This window comes from Vicugna pacos, chromosome 7, assembly GCF_048564905.1.
Source record: "Vicugna pacos chromosome 7, VicPac4, whole genome shotgun sequence".
Classification (NCBI taxonomy): Eukaryota; Metazoa; Chordata; class Mammalia; order Artiodactyla; family Camelidae; genus Vicugna; species Vicugna pacos.
The window spans coordinates 29,001,718-29,024,318 of NC_132993.1; the positions used below are offsets into that span (position 1 = coordinate 29,001,718).

At 35.6% G+C, this 22,601-nt stretch overlaps 1 protein-coding gene across 1 annotated transcript in view; it reads right to left on the reverse strand.

Annotated features, from left to right (window-relative positions):
- CFTR (CF transmembrane conductance regulator) overlaps nt 1-22,601 on the reverse strand; it is a 251,363-nt gene that overhangs the window by 102,965 nt on the left and 125,797 nt on the right. The window contains exons 6-10 of the mRNA XM_072964621.1: nt 10,139-10,354; nt 6,995-7,084; nt 5,934-6,097; nt 4,979-5,104; nt 1,125-1,371 (exon numbers count right to left, since the gene is read on the reverse strand). Coding sequence (XP_072820722.1) covers nt 1,125-1,371; nt 4,979-5,104; nt 5,934-6,097; nt 6,995-7,084; nt 10,139-10,354 — 843 coding nt within the window. The remainder of the gene's footprint in view (nt 1-1,124; nt 1,372-4,978; nt 5,105-5,933; nt 6,098-6,994; nt 7,085-10,138; nt 10,355-22,601) is intronic.

Consider the following 22,601-nt stretch of genomic DNA (forward strand, 5'->3'; position numbering starts at 1 on the left):
CCCACAGGACTATGATGAATTAATAGAAGAAATAAGATTAGTGCAAGAGCTGCTATGATTCTGAGCTACATCCACAGATTTGTCTAAATCGCAGATCTCAAACTCATGTATTTTCAAGATAACACGAAGAAAGGTGGTGAAGTAGAGATTGTGGTGAATTGGAAAGGGCAGACCCTCTCTGAGGGGGAAGCTGCCACAGCCTGTGAGGGAAGAGGACCCAGCTTACTACATATTCCAAATCTTCAATACAGGCTGAAGACATGATTTACTGTATATGTGACAGCACCCAATTTTTAAATGCTGTCAACTAATTCGTGTGCGCGCGCGCGCACGCATGTGTGTGTGTGTGTATTTTAATGTAAAGGTCAAATAAAGCAAGTTTAGGGCCAAAAACAGGTCCATGGGCCACCACTTGCAAACTCCGGCCTGGGGTAAACAATGGCAGTACTACCTAAAAGTGGCTCACCCTTCACTCTCATTTTTTATTTATGTCACAGTGATTTATTTTCTGGGTTAAATATTTAAATAGATATCAAGAAAGTATAATAAAACATTTTGAACTGTATATTAATTATAAAAATTATACCTACACCCAAGTTCATGGTAGTGATTCTACTGGCTTTGGATATGTCAAGTCTCATTACCTGAGGACTTTAGAGCTTCTCTTCAAAACTACATCAGCTTGCTAAGATTTTAAGGTAATTAATGTGGCATAAAATACCATTCTCATCCATCATGCTATCCAGAAAAATACTTGGAAAACTTTCAAGTGAACATTCCGGAAAATCTTATCACTTCCTGATGACTCTGTCACCACCTTTTTTGCACATTTGCTAAGTTCGTTAGAACGGATCTATTGATTGATTACTTGAATAAAATCTCCAGAATACAGAAACAATATTTTCTTCAATTTCTTTGACTTAAGAGAATCTCACTGGCCTTCATTTTATGTCCCTAGGCTTTCATTACAAGGGCTCATCAGACCACATGAGGATATCAAGAGAGGAAAACTGTGCATCAAACAGGCCCAAGACCAAGAATTCATCTCTAGAGAGTTTGCTCATGAGAAAAGTTCTAAACTGCCCTAAGTTCATTGTACATGATGCCTCATTATGGTACATTACCTGTATTTTGTTTATTGCTCCAAGAGAATCATACCACGTTTGTACAGCCCAGGGGAACTGCCGAGTGACTGCCATGCGCAGAACGATGCAGAATGAGATGGTTGTGAATATTTTTCGAAGGCCGATTCCTTTGAGCAGTGCATAGGGAAACACAGATAAAACCACCACAAAGAACCCTGAGAAGAAGAAGGCTGAACTATTGAAGTATCTCACATAGGCTGCCTTCCGGGTCAGTTTCAGTTCTGTTCTGTAAAAAAACAAATAAGGTTTGTGATGCTTATTTACTTTTCAAACAGCAGGCACCTTGGAATAAAAAATCTGAACACAGTCTCTCAAGACTTTCTCTCTGTATTCTGATCCTGGTTTCACTTTACATGAACTGTGTGATCTTGGGCAAGTTATTTAACCTCTCTGGGCCTAAGTTACCTTATCTGAAAGGGGGATCATAATAAATGTACCAGTCCCTTGCACATAATATCTGTAAATATTATTTTTAAATTATAATCAATCATCTCAATTATTACCATAATAATATTATTTTTATATCTTTACTCACATTACTATTACTTTATAAGATTAATGAGATTTTGATAATTTTTGTTTGTTGGTTAGTTGGTGTTGTAAGTAATTAAGTGTGGATATGAGAATAATGTTGAAATATTTATAAAGGAATAAGAACCATTCTGGGATTCCCTAATGGATTGTTAACATTTTAGAAGTTCTAGCTTGGCTTTGGGGAACATTAATAATAACATATAAGCCACAAAGGAGTGGTTCTCAAACCTTAGCATGAGTAAAAATCACCTGAGAAACTTGTTAAAATGCAGAGTCTCAGACTCACCACTCAGAGATACTGATTGAGTCTGCAGTAGGCTTGTAGAATCTGCATTTTAAAAAAGAACCCAAGTGATTCTGTCACAGGTAGTTCTTGAAAAACTGTAAGAGAGTGGATGCTGCATCCTCCCTATCTCTCTCATTCTAGTATAATTACTTGCAATCATACTTCTGATCTTTTAGTCTGAACTACAAATATAAACTATTTTAAGTTTTTAAAAATTAATTTATTTTTTATTTAGAAAGGATTTTATTCTTGGTTTTTAAACTCATGCAGAAGAGGTTTAAGTGCACCAACACGGAGAAAACGGGGTGCAGAAACTGCTGAGAACAAAGGACAATATTGCCATCAATCTCTGGCTCACTCTTCCAGGACCATCAAAACTGGAGTCACTTGGGATCCTCCTAGTCAGCTCTTGTAAAGGAAAGAGCAGAGATGATACAGACAAGTGGAGAGAGCTGGTGGGAGGGAGCAATAGCTGTGCCCGGCATTTGGGTGCTAGGCTTGGATAACTCAGAAAGTTTCTCACTCTCAAGTGGTAGAAAATAGATTTTTTTTTTTCAGTCTGAAAAAAAATGTAACCCTGAGCACTCTGATGAAGAAATGAAGTTCAGTGTGCCCAACAACCCACACTGTGATTCACATTCTAACGTGGTCTAGCTTAACCATTTTAATTATTTGTCATTGAAGGAAGATTATGATTTTGGAACCTCACTGGAGTTTGACTCCTGGCTCTGCCAGTTATAGCTATGCTATCCTGAGCAAGCTGCTCTTCCCTCTGATCCTACAGAATCCACATCTATAAAAGAGAAACGTAGTATTGCCCTTGTGGAGTTATTGCCAAGATAACTGACGTCACAGCACAGGGCCTTGCACTTAGAATCTATGTGTATGTTTCTAATCACCAACAGAAAGAATAATGTTGGCTAGGCTGATATTAATAAAATGCTAGAAAACGTTGTTTACAAAAAATGTTAATAAATTTGTCAAAATTCTTTTTGATGTGTATCAGAAACAGCTAAGGAAGGAGGAAGGATATACCTCAGTGGTAGAGCATGTGCTTAGCATGCACAAGGTCCTGGGTTCAATCCCCAGGACCTCCATTAAAAAAATAATTAATTAAATAAACCTAATTACCCCCATCTCCGTGAAAAAAACAAAACAAAACAACAACAACAACAAAAAACAGCTGAAGAAAATGTAAGACATACTGCGAGAAAAGAATGGATTCAAGAACATGTATAAGAATCACCCAGAAAGCAACACTCACCATAATAAAACCACTAACACTTTATGAGTCATAAAAATATTTTATCAGTTTCTTATAAAAAAATTGAAAGTGACTTTATTGCCAGAAAGCAATAAAGAGGCAGATTTTCAGCCTTTTGCTCAGTTCACCAGTGGCTCAGGCTAAGGTCAACAACCCTTTACAGCACATCCAGCCAATCTCTTCCAGAACATTCTATCTGCTCTTTTGAGTAGAAGCGATTCTTGCTTTCCCATATTTACGTCAGTGCTTTCCAGCCTTTTCAGGTAACAATTTCATGCCAGATTAAGGAACCAGATTATACTAGTTAAAGCCAAACATTCATTATCAAAATTGGTTAAACAAAAATACAGAATAGGAAGGATGGATTTCATCTTTTGAGGAAGAGGGGGAAAAAAAAACCCCAAAGTCAAAAAACGTCAGCACCTAGAATGACCAGACCAGGCGTTTACCTTTAGGCGTGAGAAAACTGAATCATCTGATAATCTCCTCATCACTCTGCTATACCTGTGTCTAGGAATATATAAGAGTGACCCAGGGACAAGTGTGATGGAAAGCTCACTTGTTAACGAGAAAAACTTCAACCAACTAAACAAGATCTTTAAGGATGTTTCTGGAAAGAAAATATAATTCCTTTCCTGGATTTGTCTTGAAAGGCATAACAAAAACAGGTGACCAATACTGTTTGGGCAATAAATCCTCTTTTACTCTTTCTATTTACACGGCAAAGGACTTCACATTTCAGCATTTCTTTTGTTGTTCCAATCACACACCTGCAGCTCAGTTGCCACTGTCTACTGGAATCAGTAGCCTGAATTCCTGATAACCCATGTTCACACCATCCATAAAGGTACCCTTCTCTTAAGTATCTTTTTCCTGGTGACACGCTCATGTGCTATTTGTCCTAAAATTATTTGCCCTTAACAAAATATCTATGCTCACTGAGTCTCCTAGAAACTTTTTTTGATTGCAACTTGTAGAACATGGAACTTGACTAAAGAAAAATGGTCTTGTGTCTACAGATATACCCTAGTTTATATTTTGTCCAAAATCATCTCAGTAACAACATCTGTCTGTGCTATACGTTTCTGTTGGCTATAATCTTTCCTAATCAGTGAAGAAAAGGTTATTGGAGGTGAAATAAGCCTGGAGATGGGTGCCAAGTACTGATTCTATCTCAGGTGGTGGCTTTCATTACTGGAACCGACTTCTCAAGCAGAGGGTTTAAAGACCCACAATTTATAGATATTACCCTGTATTATTCTTAAGTTAAAGAAGAACAAACACATTTTGAACAAACAGAAGGGGTTTTTTTGTTTGTTTGTTTTTCCTGAGTCATACCACATAAATTAAGGAACCTGTAATAACAGAGAATCACTTATTTGGTTCAGAATTATATCCTTGTTACTCTAGTAGTTCCATTTAAGGTTTCAATCAACCTCTAGTATCATGATCATTATTTTTGTCAAGTAAGTATATGAAGCAGCTATAAACACATACAGGCAATTTTTTAATAAGGTATAAATAGCCTTGTAGTGCAAAATAACACACTTGACCAACTATGTAAAACTATAGCTCCATGAAGATGATGTTATGCCAGTAACACATGAATACTGACATAACTGAATACGACTGTCTGGTTATCAGAAATTTCAAATGTGAGCTCGAAGTCCACTGTGACATACTCATTTTTAATATATTAAACTTTAATTGGCTGATTCAATTAATACCAAAATTATCAGAATGACTTACTGTCTTAGGTTTTCAATTATTTTTTCCATTGCTTCTTCCCAGCAGTATGCTTTAACCGACTGGATATTTTCAATCATTTCTGTTGTAATCACCAGTCTTTCATTGATCTTTCCAGCTCTCTGATCTCTGTAAATAAATCCATTCACCAATCAAATACTTAGTAAAAACAAGTCAAACAGTCCACTAAGAACAGCCCAAGCTCTTAAGAAAAGCCACATTTATTTTATCAAACAGATGGCTATTTAATTATAGTATAGTATAGTAACAAAAACAGGAACTATCATTTAGTAAATGCCTCCTATGTGCCAGACACCATATTGATACATTTCATATGCTATGCCTAATTCTTATGACAGCCTAGGTGAGGTGATTCTCTTCATTTTAAAGATGAAAAAAAACGGAGACTTGGTGGCTGAAGCAGCTAGACAGAGGTCATACAACTAATAAACGTACAATCTGGGATTCAAGCTAAGAACTACCTGACTCCAAAATTTGTATGCTTTCTATCATAATCTAGCAGACAAACTCTGGAAGTCCTCTTTCATAAGCAGTGGCTGGTATCACTAATTCATTCTGTAATAAAAAGGACATAAGGCTCCAGTATGATCATTCACAAATCAGAGCCGGAAAAGCCTATAAATTCTATCCAAAATATATGCATTCCCTCCCCTTCACATATGTGTTTTATCCAGTGTACCTAAATCTTATGAGCTGCAAAAAGGGAACTGGATGGTAACATATTCATAAAGAAATTCTATAGACTGACAAGCAAAAAAATGTGTCATTGATATAGAAAGTATTGTTTACACCATTAAAATAAATCACTCTTTGTGACACCCCAAAAGCAGATCATGGCTCAGGGCATTCAGGGCACATGGCAGTCCTGGTTTTACTAGAGGGGGCTTCTGGAAAACCTAGTTTAAAACTCTTTCAAGCTATGTAAATAGAGTCCTACCTGTACTTCATCATCATTTTCCCCAACCCAGCTTGAAAGACGGCGAGGACTATAAGGAAAGCAAGTCCACAGAAGGTCGAGGCTTGTAACAGTTCCCAGAGCAGCCCCATAAGGAGTGTCACCTGCAGAGGAGCAATCCACACAAAATGCGCCAATGCAAGCCCCTGAAAAACACAATCACAGTGAAAACCACTTACATTTTATCCTTCACCCCCACCTCCTAGAACAAAGGGAAAAACAAGCAGAGAAAAAAGAAATCAAGCACAGTGAGCTCACATGATCAAACACTTCAGGCTTCTGAAGGCACTAAAATCTAGGTATCCACTTCATGGAGCACACAGCAACGTGCTAACACATTCTCCACATAGACTAGGATTTCCCCCAAAACAAACTTCAAGTCACTATGAGTTTTTTTCCAGTGAAATTGCATGGTGATGGGATATCTTAAGGATCACATCAGGAATTTATTTTAATTAACTTACTTCTATTTGGACAAAGCAGGAGCCATGGTACAGAAGTGAGAGAACAAAAGACTGTCCAGAAGTTTGATCTACACAACTACACTCTATCCTCCAGCAACACATTCAGAACAAATGTACGCTCAATTCAACAGGAATTTATTTAGCACCTGCTGAGGGGTTGATACTATGTTAAATACAGGACATGCAAAGATAAATAAAACACATAGTTTGTCCTCAAGGATCTGGAATTTTATTGTGACAGAAGACAGTACTGAATAAGAATTGCTCAGAGTATTATTGCTCAGCCAAAGTAAATAATTGATCTAAAGTATTAAAACGAAACGAGATCTGATAAGGATTGAATTTTGAAAAACCTCACTGAATACAAAGCAAGCTGAGGTGCTCTGGAGTTGGGTGGTTCTGTGAGGCCCCAGAATGGCACTGTGGCACACCGCTTAGCCTTCTCAGTTTTCAGAAATTGGGAACGTAGGAATGCTTATGACTTAACCACTTATTACTGCTCTCTAACCCAGGAAAACCTCTTGGGGTTGCATGATTTATAACAATAATGCTTGAAAGATTAAATTAGTAGGTACATACTTCATCAAATTTGTTCAGGTTGTTGGAAAGGAGACTAATAAGTTGTCCAATGCTAATTTTATCTAGAACTCGGCTCGACAGCTTCAATGTCTAAAAGGAAAATGGGAAGTTACACAATGTCAATGAACAGAAGACAAATATATTTATAAGGTACTGTTACAATACAGCTGAGGTAACTAAGCATGCATTCTTAAGTAAAGGTAATGTTGATCTAGCTTAGATTCTCAGATTTATAAATATTTCTCTTCACAACAAATATTACACAGGCATGTCTCTAGTTATTTTATTTTATAGTATCTAGAGATAAGTTACTATTTTTTTCTATTCCAAAATGGAAATGACATTGTAGTTAAATATCCATTTATATACTATGGAGTTTTTTGTTTTTTGTTTTTTGGGTTTTTTTTTTGCTTTTGTTTGTTTTTATAAAAGATGGAACCAAAGGCAGTGAAATTTGAGATTAAAACCTTGGCCTTAAATTTTTCCTGCAAACCTGCAGTAACTCTGTTGAATAAAAATACTGTTAAAGTTAATAAAAGTATGTTATGAATAATTGAATCATTAATAATTTTGTGAAAGATTACATAACAATAAAAATTCTTAAGTTTTACCAAAAAATTCTATCTATACAAAATAGAATTGTTAAGTAGATTAATTATGATATGAAAGATCACAGTCATACTTCACCTATAAAATTTAATAAGAACTGATTTGACCTTAGATAGCTTTGATTGGAGAGCATCCATCTAATATTTGCTTCAAATGAGTCCCTTACATATGTACTGAGCACTTAGTTGATGCAAATGACTGTATTCAAGGCTTCAGGAATTATTAAGATTTATTATGTATATAAACATAATACTCTTAAGGCAACCTAATACATAGATAGTTAAATATGATATGATAAATTAATTAAAGGGAGTAGAATACAATAGGGTGGTTAAGAGAAAGTTTACATATCTGGTTACAAAAATCTGGAAATATTTTATTGTGGGAGAATTTAAGATGGGTGTGGAATAATGGATAGCATTTAGATAAGCACATATGAAAAATGAATCAAAGCAGTCAATTCCAAAACACTATTAGATAAACATAAGGGGGGAAATCCACTGAACTGGATTATGTATGACTTAATAACATATTCAGTCTCTGGATATGCTGACTTGAGTACTACAGGGTTTAACATGGAGCTTGTGTGCACAGAAAGTACTCAGTGAATCTCTGTTCATTCTAGTTATCTTTCTTCCTGAAATTCACAGGCGAAGCTCAGTCTAGTCTGTGGTTAGATTTACTATTTAAAATATAATTTGAATGTTCCATAGTTGCAGATTTTGGAAAAAAAGAAAGCAATACTCTATTACAAAAACAATGTGGGAAGAATTAGTGGTTGCCTGCCACATGGATGAAACTGGTCAGATAAAGCACTAGTTTACTTTATGCTTGCTTTAGGGACCAAACCACAGCCACGTGGAGCTGCAACTATAGTTTTTGGTGATGATGGCAATGCAGGTCAATAAGTGGGGCAAGAGGGGTAGAGCAAACTGGGTAAGAACACAACTAATCAGCAGATCTGAAAGCTCACATATTGCTGTATTTGTGATAAACATTTTATATGGACTTATTCACAAACTAACCTGCTCCTTCTTTGGTCTCCCCTCCCCTTTAGCCCAGAGTACTTCATGCCTCTCTCCTCCTGTATAATACAGGCTGACTTTCTACATTATTTCAGTACTTATTTTATGTTCCCTCATAGTTGGAAAACCCTCCACTTCAGGGATTATGACTTAGCCATTTTAGAAATTTTGAAGTTCTTGCACAATGTTCTATACTTTTTAGGTCTTAGTTTCTCAACAAATTTTATCCATAAAATAGGGATAAGTTTCTACCACATAGAGGTTTGGGGAGGGTCAAATGAGATGGTATACCTAAATCACCGAGAAGCTTGTCTTGTACATCCTTGGCTATTAGTTATCATTATGATAATAATCATTTTTATAAATATTTTAAAAGTGGATTTAACTTTCTTGGATATGCATCCTGTGTAAATTCTACCTTCCAAAGGATATTTAATAATTTCTTCATTTATGTAAAATTTCTAGATTAAGATAAAATTTTTATTGATTTATCACCCATGCTTCCCTCGTACTTGTGAACTGATGAGATTGCCCCTGAGGTGATTTGATTAAACTGTGGACTCTGTTATTTTCTTCTCCCTCCATAAAAGGCTTTTTTGAACAATCAAGTGTGGCTATCAAGGTTTTATGACACAACTGACCTTGCATGTCTGTTGTGGAAGTGCTATGGGTTATTTGCTAGAGGGCATCTTAGGTCCAAGCCCTTTGTAAGCCAAGTATATAAAGTTTTTACATAGGGGGAAGAAAAAAAGAAGGCTAAAGCAATATCCAAATGATTCAACCAAAACAGCTTTCTGTAATCACTGGGTAGATCATGGTCACACATGGCCTTGAATCGGGCTGGTGAAAGCACATGTCTCTGAGACAACCTTAAATTGTGTTTGTAAGGTAGGTAAATCTCAATCTAAATTCACTCAAAGCATGCTTCAGCAACATGGGCTCTTAACTGAACGATGCAGACAGAAAAGCAGAGAAGGTTCTTAGGGTTGCTGTTTCTGTGCTCTTCCAAAAATTTTTTAATTTGTAGGACTCAGGATGGCAAAAATCTAACTCAAAGTAAGACAGTGGATAACATTACAGTGTCACAATTAGTTATAATGGAAACTTCCATTGCTTGGATTATCATTAACAATTACATACTATACTCTTGTTATTGAACATAAAGGCCCAAGGCATTTTACCAGGAGATGATATTCTGTCAATGACTTTCACGCAGACAGTAAGAATCATTTTAATGGGGAGCCATGGATTCTAAAAAATGATGACATGACTAGCAAAAAAAAACCAAATATGAAATCTATACTCTAGACAGTTTATAGAAGGAGCGCAGGAGTTGTTAGTAAAAGTGAATTGAATTATCAAGGAAAATTAGAAACATTAATGATGGCTGCTATTAATTTCACCAGCACACAAAACCAATTTCCCCATTTATCCCTCATTTGTACCAGCACGGCAATTTAAAACATGATGCCACTATGTGGAGCATGGAGACCGCGCAAGGAAGTATTACCTTCTTATAAATCAAACTAAACATAGCTATTCTCATCTGCATTCCAATGCGATGGAGGCCAAAAATGGCAGGGTGCAGGAGCAGCGTCCTCACGATAAAGAGAAGGCACAAGCCTATGCCGAGGTAAATGGCAATGGAGCGTTCCACCTTGTTATCTGGATCGTAGGAAGCTATGATTCTCCCCAGTAACAGAGGCTGGACTGCTTTGGTGACTTCCTGCAGAAGATGGCAAACAGAGAAATTAAATTTTACTTTTCTTTCATAAACTGCCCTCACAATTTTAACACAAGAAATTTTGTCTTTGCAGGAGGATTTGAAATGGGCTTACATGGAGGGCCATTCCATATATGAAACTCGCTGTGTCACTTATCATACTCTGGAATAAGATTTTACTGGGGGTTATAGCAAAAGTCATTTGAGACAAGTTTATGTAAGAGGTATTTTTGACTAAAACATGAATAGCAGCTATAAAGTAAAGGTGTAATTTCCTGAGTGGTGGGTTAATTGGTAACATCTACATAGCACTTAACCATTTTTAAAACATTTTTCATTTGATTTTTATGACAACTTTAGGAGTTAGAATAGGCATTGTTATTTTCACATTGCAGATGAAGAAACTGAGGCCAAAGAGGCCAATGACTTGATGTGATTTCAAAACAGAACTTTCAAAATCATTTTGAGCAGGGGAATTATTACCCGAATGAACATAGCTTCTCAAGGCAACTGCATAAAGGGCAGCTAGCACCTGGAGGGAGGAGCATGAAGGCAGGGTGGTATTTAAAGTCAGACACTTCCAGGCCACACCCTTCCCAGTCTGGGGTCAACGGGGACTTTAGGGAAAAAAAAACTTGTGATTGCCAAGGGGGCAGGGGGTGGGAAGGGACACACTGGGATTTCAAAACGTAGAATAGATAAACAAGATTATACTGTATAGCACAGGGAAATAGATACAAAATCTTGTGGTAGCTCACAGGGGAAAAAAATGTGTGACAATGAATATACGTATGTTCATGTATAACTGAAAAATTGTGCTCTACACTGGAATTTGACACAACATTGTAAAATGACTATTATTCAATAAAAAAAATAGAAGAAGGAGGAGGAGGAGGGGGAGGGAGAGGAGGAGGAGAAGAAGACTTCAACCTCAGGCCAGTTTCCAAGGACTCATCAGGTTCTCAAAGGCCTATGAGTTTATAAGGGAGGACCAAAGTTGGGTTTTTCAAATCCACTTCATCAGATTCTCAATTGACCACTACATCAAACTGTCCATCAGATTCATTACCATGCCACCTGAATATATAGGAATCGATTTGAACACAGGGATTTGATCCCCAAAGGTCTCAGTCTTAACCATCTTGCTAAATTTTCTTCAAGAGAGAAGAAATATAATCTCATTTTGGTTTATGACGGCCTAGCGAAATGGGGATCTGAGGCCAAACCCTGCTGGGAAATGATGTTATGCTAATTGATTCTATTTCAAAATGCATATTTTCAAGCCAGGCTGTGCCCACAACCCCCACATATTGCTTAATATTTACTCTCCTTCAGCCCTTAACTTGCTGCTTTTTTTTTTTTTGCCATTTTCTACAATGGCTTTTCTAAACCTCAGTGCCCAACACCAGCAGCCCTCTCATTTTCAATAGATAAAAATGCTTTTCTATAACAATTTCATCCTCACAAGGAATCCCAAACTGTACAGAAACGTCACTGACTGACCACTGGCTTTGTGTAGCTGCTCATTCTATACTTGACATTCAGTACTTCGTTTCAAATCAACTGTGTAGAACAAGGCTCTGAATGTAAGAAAAGATTCAACATTTAAAAAAAGTTTCTAGACTAATCACAAACATGGACTATTGGAGTTGTCTCATTGCATGTAGCCATATTTTAATATAAGTTTGAATTATAGCAAACAGACAGATCGGTGCTAAAAAGAAAATCACTAACCACATACCCAGATATACCATGTTAATAGTTTGGCATCTCTACTGAAGAGCACTTGGTTTTTAAAAAAGTATATAGGCACAGAAATTACTGTTTGTTGGCGTGTATGATTTTATGTATGCTTTGTATTTGTGTTACACACGTATGCATTTTTAGACAATATGGAATTGTTTTTCAGGTTTTAAATTTTATGCAAATAGTATCATACTGTGTTTTTTGCAACTTTTTTTTTTACTTCACAGTTGTGTCTTTGATATTTAACCCCATTGATACTTATATATCTACCTCATTTATTCTAAGTGCTTTTTGACATGACATTCTGTGAACAAATCAGGCTACTTGCCCCGTTGCCAATGGGTTGTTTCCATTCTTAGACTATTACAGTCAGTGCAAGCACTGCCCTGGCTGTTTTCATGAAGCTCCATAGATCCATGCCAAACTTTCTCCAGAGTAGATCATCTGAGTTCGAAATAACTCCTTAAACTAGGGAAATGTACTGCTAAGAAAAATCTTGGATTTGAAATTATACATACAAATATATCTGCACTACAAATATAATTTTCATAGTATGTTTACAGTGGCAGAATTTCATCCTCAAAGTTATTTTCAGATCAATATTTTATCCTAGGATTTTTCTCTATTATGTTGTTCATCACTGACAAATATCAATACCACATCTACTCTGATTTACTTTTTCCATTAATAGTAGGTTTGCACTTGGCTAAAATGCCCTCTTGAGTTGCAGTCAAGGGCATTGGAGTCGTATGTGCTACCCATGTTGGAGATACCGTGTGTGGCCAGGAAGCAGAGAGTGAGTACAGAGCTCTGCTGTCTACCATGTAGACCAGATTAAACACCATTTCGTGTTCACTGTAAGACAATAACCAGAAGACTATGAACTGTGACTGCTGCTCATGTATCCTACTGCCTACATCACAATTAGCATAAACATCTTTCACCTTTTTCAAGATCATATATAGGTACAGAAATTACTGTTTGTTGGCATGTATGATTTGTATGACGTGTATGTGTGTGTGTATATATATATAAGTTCTTAATATATGCTTACATATATAAATTATACTTTTATAACATATGTAAGTTCTTAATACTTATATAAATACTTAATACATATTCTCTGTCTATATTATATATATATTCTCCTAATATAATATTATCAAATATAGAGCCACTGATAAAGACCTTATTACATATTTCTAAGGAGTAACTTCCATCTATGTAATGCCAAAAAGGGTGTTCTGAGAAAAAAGAAAACTATTTTCAATTGAGCTGTACACAGAATTAGAAATGTACAGACTTAAGAAAGTTTTTTCCTACTGAGTGATTTAAACTGAAGTCCCAGCTTTTGTATCTTCCTTATATTTTTCCCATAACCTGTCACCTCTACCACAATAGACCCATTTGTCGAACTGTTATTCAGCTGCAAATTATAACTAAATAAGTAAAATTATGTTACTCTGATTCAGATACCTATTCTGCATGTTGCATTACTGAATTAATTAATTGTTACCTTAGTCCTATCAAAAGAGGACATACTCATCCTTTGAACAACAATGGCTTTCCACAGTGACACTGGTAGTAGTAATCTGGGAGGGTACATGTTCACAGAAAAAAAAAGCAGTTTATTTTCGGTTGAGAAGATTCCAATAATTGGACCATCTGCCAAGAGCAAAACAATATAAACCTCCCCACAACATGGCACTGTCAATATTCAAGGAGAGAATCAGCAGTCTAGACCCCTCCCTGCTATGGTTTTCCCTACTCTGTTGTAAGCAGCATGTTCTCTAATATTTATAATGAAAGCATTTACAGATATCACCTGATTTTATTATTTGGAAGGGAAAACAATGGTAACTGATCCCTAGCTTAGTCTACATGTGCAGTCCTTTACAAAAATCACCCTTGTCATGACTGCGAGAAACACAGTCCTCTATTCTTGGAACATGAAAGCTGTGTGTACCCTGTTGCCAAACTATTTTCAGTTAGACAAGAAATTTTCCAATTTGCCACCATATAAAATAGCCCAAGCAGACTGAGGCTTGAATGTAATGAGAGGAAATGTAAATTTCTTTGAAAATTTGATTAAATATTTTATTAATTTTTATCAGACACAAATCAAGATGAAATTAAGGGTTTACTGAGATAATGGAAAAAGAAGCCTGATACCAGTTTTTAAGTCAGCGTAACAGGGAAACAAACACTGAATACAGAGGTTTGAAACCTAAGTTCTCATCCCAGTAGGTTACCTATACTCCCTGTGTCACTTTAGTCACCTCCCTTCTCTGGACAGTTTCCTCACTGACAAACTGAGTGGTGGAGCAAGTTGATCTTAAAGATCCCCTCCAGAGCTAACATCTCAGATTATATGATCTAAGTCTGGGGAGTCCCAGGGCAGAGGCTGTGGATTCCTTGGGCAATTGTCCTAGGACACATCCTGACATTGCTATGGGCGTTTGCTACTCAGAGGGATGCAGATCTGAATTGTGTGAGTTCAGAAGACCATATGGGTAGAGGGGGTCAGGTTAGAGAACAGTGTAAGTAATTGCATCCCTGCTGGGAATAATCATGAATCTCAGCTTAGATCAGCCTCCCAGGGAATTATTAGGAAGCCTGAAAATACCTCCTGGGAAATACATCTGGTCTCTCATGGGATACTCCAGACCAGAGCTCAAAGTCACTGTAGATGAGTCAGAATCCTTTAACCATTTCTGTTCTATCTGCATACCTAGGACAGAGCCAGATGTTTCTAAAGATAGGGATGTCTACCGGATATTCAGACCAAGAAAGAAAGTTCAGGTAAAAATAGAAAATTCAGTTCATGCTTGCAATTATAGTAGATTAGTTAATCCCAAGATAACTTTAAAAATTACAATCCCAAACCCAAAGCATAGTTGTTTCTAGTATAGGAAGAATCTTTAGTTGAAGAACTTCTAAGATTACATTGTTTTCTATTTTGTGTCATCAGTAAAATCATCATCATCATCATCATCATCATCATCATCATCATCATTTCAACTTGTTTTAAATATATTTTATATACCTTTATCCCAGGAATTCTAGGACATTATTTGAAAAATATTGAGAAGTTAAGATTTCTCCATATTGATTAATTAATAGAATACCAATGGACTACAGAATCTATGATTATCTTAGTAACACCTATAAAGAAATCTGATAAAACTTCAGTACCTGTTTCTGATAAATGTTCTAAATAAACCTGAACATAAAGATAAACACAGAGACTTTAAAACTTTCTTAAAAAAAACCCTGAATATTGCAAAGATTATGTTCCCCTTCAAGTTATTTTACAAGATTAATACAATCTTCACCAGAATTCCAAGTGGATTTTTGGCAGTGAAGCATAAGAGCAGGGACTGTCTTAGTTTTTGCAACAATCCCAACACTATGCACAATACCTAGCACAGGGTACCCACTCAGCAAATATTTGTTGAATCAAAATGGATAAAATATTTCTAAAATTTCATTTGTAAAAAAAAGAGACTAGTCAAAAACATCTAAGGAAAAAGAATAATGTGTGAGGTTTACATTACTGAACATCAAATTATGGTATGCAGCTACAATAATATGTGGCATGACAAAGAAATAGACTGACTTATCTGCAATGTCTAAGAACAGGTCTAAGCACATGTCGCAATTTTTTATATAATAAAATATGGCATTTATTTTCAGTGGAGAAAGTGCAATAAACAACGGAGAAACTGGATACTCATTTTTTTAAAAATTAGGTTTCTATCTCATACATACACCCAAATGAATTCAAATGGATTGAACAGTTAGACGTAAAAGATGAAGTAACAAAAACAGAGATATGTGCTTATACAATATTTGAGTAGAGAGGACTTTTGAAATGTCAAATGCCAAAAACAGAAAAAAAAAGGTACATATATTAGCAGCAAATTTTTTAAAATTGAAATTTCTGATTGTCAAGAAAATAAAACATTAACAAAATTCACTAGAAACAAATAACAGGCTGGGGAAAATAGTCTCTCATATATCAACAAGAAAAAAACCAAACATACCAAAATAAAAATAGGCAAAGAACATGAAAAGGCAATTCACACACACATCCCACCAAAAAAAAAATATATATATATATGCATAATTTATCTATAAAAATGGTTTAAACTCACTAGGAACCAAAAGTAATGTACGTAAATATGATAATGTACTCTTTTTCACTTGGCAACTTGGAAACATCTTCAAAATTATAAAACCTATAGTTAGTGAGGACTGAATTTTTATACTTTAGTATTAGGAAAATAAATTACTACATCTTTTCTGGAAGGCAACTGGAAAATCTACTAAAATTTAGCTTTTAAAGGGATGTTCATTGAAGAACTACTTACAATAGTGAAAAATTAGAGGCAATCTAAACATTCAATGATGAGGAACTGATAAAATTTAATTATGGTACAGCCACATGAGTCATTAAACATTAAAATGATTAAGTGGTAAAAAATCTAATGACATGAAAAGACACTCACAAGACATTAAGAAGAGAAGTAGATTTATAACACATTACGTAAAGTAATGATCCACCTCCCTTTATTAAGTATATATTCCCACGGGAAAAAACTGGAAGGATAAACATCAAATGTATCAATACTTATCTCATTATTTTCATAATAATAAAAACACTTAAAAGATAATAAAATTCTGGATAGAAAATGTATATACTTTATGATAATAAATAATTGATAAAAAGAAAACACACATACAAAAAATATAGCAGAGAGTAAACACACATACAGGTATATACCTAGAATTTATCATAAAATGCAAGGAGTGCTGGCTTATATACCAAAGCAAAGGCTTAAGATTCTGCTTTGGATAGGGTAAACAAGACTGTCAACAAATTTTTGTTTATCTTGATATATTAGAGTCTGATGGAAATTTTTGGCTTTATATGAATTGCTAAAGGAAAAATTTTTTCATATTCAGCATAGAAAATAAAATCTATCCACTGCCCCAGATGTATGCAGATTTTACAAAAATGTATGTATGCCACACCAGAACAGAATCTCAAAAATATTATCATAATTTGTGTCCACCCTGAGTCATATTTTTAGATTCAGTGCCTAATTTAAAATGTTTTGCTTAAAATAGCACCCAAAGTAATAAAATATCTGGGAATAAATCTAACCAAGGAGGTGAAAGAATTATACACAGAAAACTATAAACCATTGATGAAGGAAATTAAAGAAGACTTTAAAAAATGGAAAGATATTCCATGCTCTTGGATTGGAAGAATCAATATTATTAAAATGGTCACACTGCCCAAGGCAATCTACAGATTTAATGCAATCCCTATCCAATTACCCAGGACATATTTCACAGAACTAGAACAAATCATAATCAAATTTATATGGAACCATCAAAGACCTAGAATTGCCAAAGCATTACTGAAGAAAAAGAGGCTGGAGGAGTAACTCTCCCGGACTTCAGACAATACTATAGAGCTACAGTCATCAAGACAGCATGGTATTGGTACCAAAACAGACATATAGACCAATGGAACAGAACAGAGAGCCCAGAAATGAACCCACAAACTTTTGGTCAACTCATCTTCAACAAAGGAGGCAAGAATATACAATGGAATAAAGACAGTCTCTTCAGCAAATGGTGTTGGGAAAACTGGACAGCAGCATGTAAAACAATGAAGCTAGAACACACCCTTACACCATATACAAAAATCAAAATGGATTAAGGACTTAAACATAAGACGAGATACAATAAACCTCCCAGAGGAAAACATAGGCAAAACATTATCTGACATACATTTCAAAAATTTTCTCCTAGAAGAAATAAAAGCAAGAATAAACAAATGGGACCTAATGAAACTTACAAGCTTCTGCACAGCAAAGGAAACCAGAAATAAAACAAGAAGAAAACCTACAGAATCGGAGAAAATTTTTGCAAGTGAAACCGACAAAGGCTTGATCTCCAGAATATATAAGCAGCTCATACGACTCAATAAGAAAAAAATAAACAACCCAATCCAAAAATAGGCAGAAGACCTAAACAAGCAATTCTCCAAGGAAGACATACAAATGATCAAAAAGCACATGAAAAAATGCTCAATGTCACTAATTATCAGAGAAATGCAAATCAAAACTACAATGAGGTGTCACCTCACACCAGTCAGAATGGCTGTCATTCAAAAATCCACAAATGACAAATGCTGGAGAGGCTGTGGAGAAAGGGGAACCCTCCTACGCTGCTGGTGGGAATGCAGTTTGGTGCAGCCACTATGGAAAACAGTGTGGAGATTCCTCAAAAGACTAGGAATAGACTTACCATATGACCCAGGAATCCCACTCTTGGGCTTGTATCCAGAAGGAAATCTACTTCAGGATGACACCTGCACCCCAATGTTCATAGCAGCACTATTTACAATAGCCAAAACATGGAAACAGCCTAAATGTCCATCAACAGGTGACTGGATAAAGAAGATGTGGTATATTTATACAATGGAATACTACTCAGCCATAAAAACTGACAACGTAACGCCATTTGCAGCAACATGGATGCTCCTGGAGAATGTCATTCTAAGTGAAGTAAGCCAGAAAGAGAAAGAAAAATACCATATGAGATCGCTCATATGTGGAATCTAAAAAACAAAAACAAAAACAAACAAACAAACAAAAACAAAGCATAAATGCAGGACAGAAATAGACTCAGAGACAGAGAATACAGACTTGTGGTTACCAGGGGGGTGGAGGGTGGGAAGGGATAGACTGGGATTTCAAAATTGTAGAATAGATAAACAAGATTACACTGTATAGCACAGGGAAATATACAGAAAATGTTATGATAACTCACAGAAAAAAAAATGTGACAATGAGTGTGTATATGTCCATGAATGACTGAAAAATTGTGCTCAACACTGGAATTTGACACAACATTGTAAAATAATTATAAATCAATAAAAAATTAAAAAAATAAAATAAAATGTTTTGCTTTTGGTATTTTCTTTTGAGTGTTTATTTTCCTTTGAGTATTTATTGATTTATTTACTATTACCAGCAATGTCTTTACTAGAAAAGTCATATTCTTCATATTTTATAAGAAAACATTTCTGGACTTACTGATATAGCAGCAACAGTAGGTTTAACCCAGAAAATGCAACAATGGAAGATATGTTAAAATATTAATTTTAATTTCTGAAGGAAGGCTTAGAATTTAGGTATCATTTTTAAACATGCACAAAATATTTTCCTATAACCGATAAAAACCAAATTGGTAATTTAAGACTTGTTTATGGCATGTAGGGAGAAGTAAGTTAATGCAAATAATAGGAGTATTTGTGAACGTAGGTAGAGATTGTATTTAACGATATAATAATAGTTATAAAATAATGTTATAATGTTATAAAAATAATGTTACAATGTTATAAAAATAAGATTTATGAAGCATTTGCTGTGTACCAGGATTTATTCTACATGCTTAACTTGTTTAATCCTCACAATAATTCTGTGAAATATGTGCTACTATTGTCTCCACCTTATAATTAAAGAAATCTAGACAGAGAGTTTAAATAACATGCTCAGTGTCACACAGCTAGCAAGCAGTAAAACTGGGATTTGAACCAGACAGTTTGATTCCAGAGTCTTCCTCTTATTCACAACCTTAAATTGAAATGAAAATGTTACAGTATGGCATGAGGGTTCTCTCTCAGATCAAGTCAAGCATTGATTACATCAACATCAACCTACCAAATCAAGTTATAAGTTAATATCACTGTAATTTATGATAAAGACCATATCTCTAGGCCCCATATCACAGACACATAATTTAAAAGGTAGAAGAGATCCTAGAAACTGGATACTTTCACCACATTGTACTTAGTCACTCTTGGATACTGGTTACCTACAGGAAGTAAAGAGGCACCATGCTTATACCAGGAAGGAGGAAACTGAGCCCCCTCATACCCAGTTTAAGTTGTAAGTACATGGTCACAAACAATTCCTAATTTACAAACTGATTCTGTTTTAAAATTTCATCTGTAAGAACAGGAGCTATATTTTGCCTTTGATAAAATATCCTACCAGACATGGTGTTACATTCCTAGGTTCACCTTCAAAAGCACACATAATGAATACTAAATGCTCTGGAAGCACCACTGTGTTCAACACTGCCATAAAAACCTAACCCGCTGGTATAACAATAGAGAAGGACTCTTGAATTTTATAACAAAGTAAGAATTGGTTTTATAATAAAATCATGAAAGTGAAGAGTAGTGAATACTTGTCATATTCTGGATATAATGAATATCTCCTTTTAAAATATTAATGGTGGGGCAAAATAAATTTTCACATATGTTACCAATTTACTTGTTTATGCAGCCTATAAACAGTGAATAGGTAAAATGTGTTGGCTTTCTATATAAAACCATCTAAATGTTTGTTTTGTTTTTATTCTTCCCCCAAATCAGTACATATAAAGCACTTTCAATGCGTGCCACACATGTCATGACTCCAGTGGAGTCCTGAGAGAGAGTTGCCAGAAGAAGACACAGGAAGTTAACAGTTAACATTGCGACCTTGGAAAAAAACATCAGCCATATTTACTAGCAGTGGGATTTCTGTTCTGTCACTTTAGTATCAGGCGCTCCTTAGCCATGATTAGCCCACCTACTTCTTTCACAACTGTAACTTCTAACTAGACTTCCTCTTCTTCCATGACCCTGTAAGTCCTTGCTACTCAAAAGCATGGTGCTGAGGCAAATAGCATCATCACCTGGGAGCTTTTAGAAATGCAGAATCTCAGGTTCTACCCAAACCCCCTGAATCGGAATTTGCCGTTTAGCCATATGGGAGGGGGGCTGTGGCTGGTATACACATAAAAGTTTGAGAAACATTGCCCTTCTGTCTTTAAAGGAGTTAGTATTTATTTTTACGTTTAAATTTTTTTCAGTATTATCATTTAAAAAAATCAAACTGAAAAGTTCCATGTGTACCATCCCTCAGTTCCCCCTTAGATTCTAGCGAAAGTCAGATGCATTCAGGGATAATGTTCACAATCAGAATCACCTGAGGAACTTTATCCCAGAGCCCATCCTAGACAAATTAAATCACACATTATCTGTGTGGGGCTGCTGGTTACTCCAAAGATTAAAGTAAAAAATGTTTCAAAGAAATCTAAACCCCATGATTTTCGAAATCTTGTCGCGGGAACTGGGTAGAATGCTGGAGGTAGCACAAGGAAGTGTATCAATTGTGTTAGAGATGGGGGTTCTAGCAGAGGATGGAAATGTCCAGGATACTGGGTGAATGTAGGCAGTGCAGCATTCGAGTCACTGCTGGGGTGAGAGAAGAGGCCAGATATGGGGGGATGCGAGGGGAGGCTGAGAAAAGAATCCTCCATAAGAGGCATCTTGAAGATATGCTGGAGATGCTGACCTTACATGTAAGGGGTATTAGTAAATCAAAGTGCCTAAACCAGAGACTATCTATGTACAGGATTCCCCAAAAACACTCTCCCTTTGTTAGCAGTATGCTTGAACTCAAACGCCCTCCAATGTCTTTGTCAAAACACAAAGGACAAAGATCTTCTGCAAGACAGACTGTAGTACTTGAGAACTCTAGCAGCAGAAGTACTAAGACTTCTTTATGCCCTTAAACTTCTTGGGGTTTAAGAAATTTAAATAATAAAACTAGTTTGACCCAAGTTGCACTGACATGTATCTCAATCTGATGATGGAAATGTGCCCAGAGCTGCTGAGGAATCAGGAATATATTTGAGTGAACACTTATGAATTTTGTATCATAATAAATGTATTGTTACCACATTCTCTCAGTGACCTGCTTACAGAACTCCCTTCACTTGGCTTCTCTCTGACTGTCCTTAATTGACTCACACTCAGTTCTTCAACAGCCAGTTTCTCCTCTATGCTGGGAGTCTTAAATATTAAAGAGAATGTTATATCTGGCTGCTGAGTCAAATGGAGAAAAACCAAGTACCTAATGATGAGAGGCCTTAGCTAATACGATTTAAAATTACATCAGAATTGCAGAGAGATAAACTCTTTCACAATGGCATTTCCTTTTTTTCTTAACCTTCCACAGTCAACAGCAAATTTTACAGTCCTTTTTCTATCAGTCCTGAAACCAATCAAATATTCTTTATACCACAATTATCTGGTTTAGAGGGACTGAAAACATACAGGACATTTTTAAAGTATGTCCACCTTTTACCAAGAATAGTGTTATAGCAACTTTAAGAATCCCTGCTCATTTAATGAAACTTAAAAAATTACCAAGATGACACACACAGAAAAAAGAAGACGTGTCTAGAAAGAATATGATAAATACTATACCATATTTATAAAAAGTATAAATAATAACTTGGTATAAGTAGTTTAAAAGGATGGCAGTCTTAGGATAATAGCAAAATTCTCTCCTTCTTTTCTACCTATAAAGGACAAAAAGAATGGTGTAGAAAAATCAGGCGCCCTGAAAAGCTGCACTCATCTCAA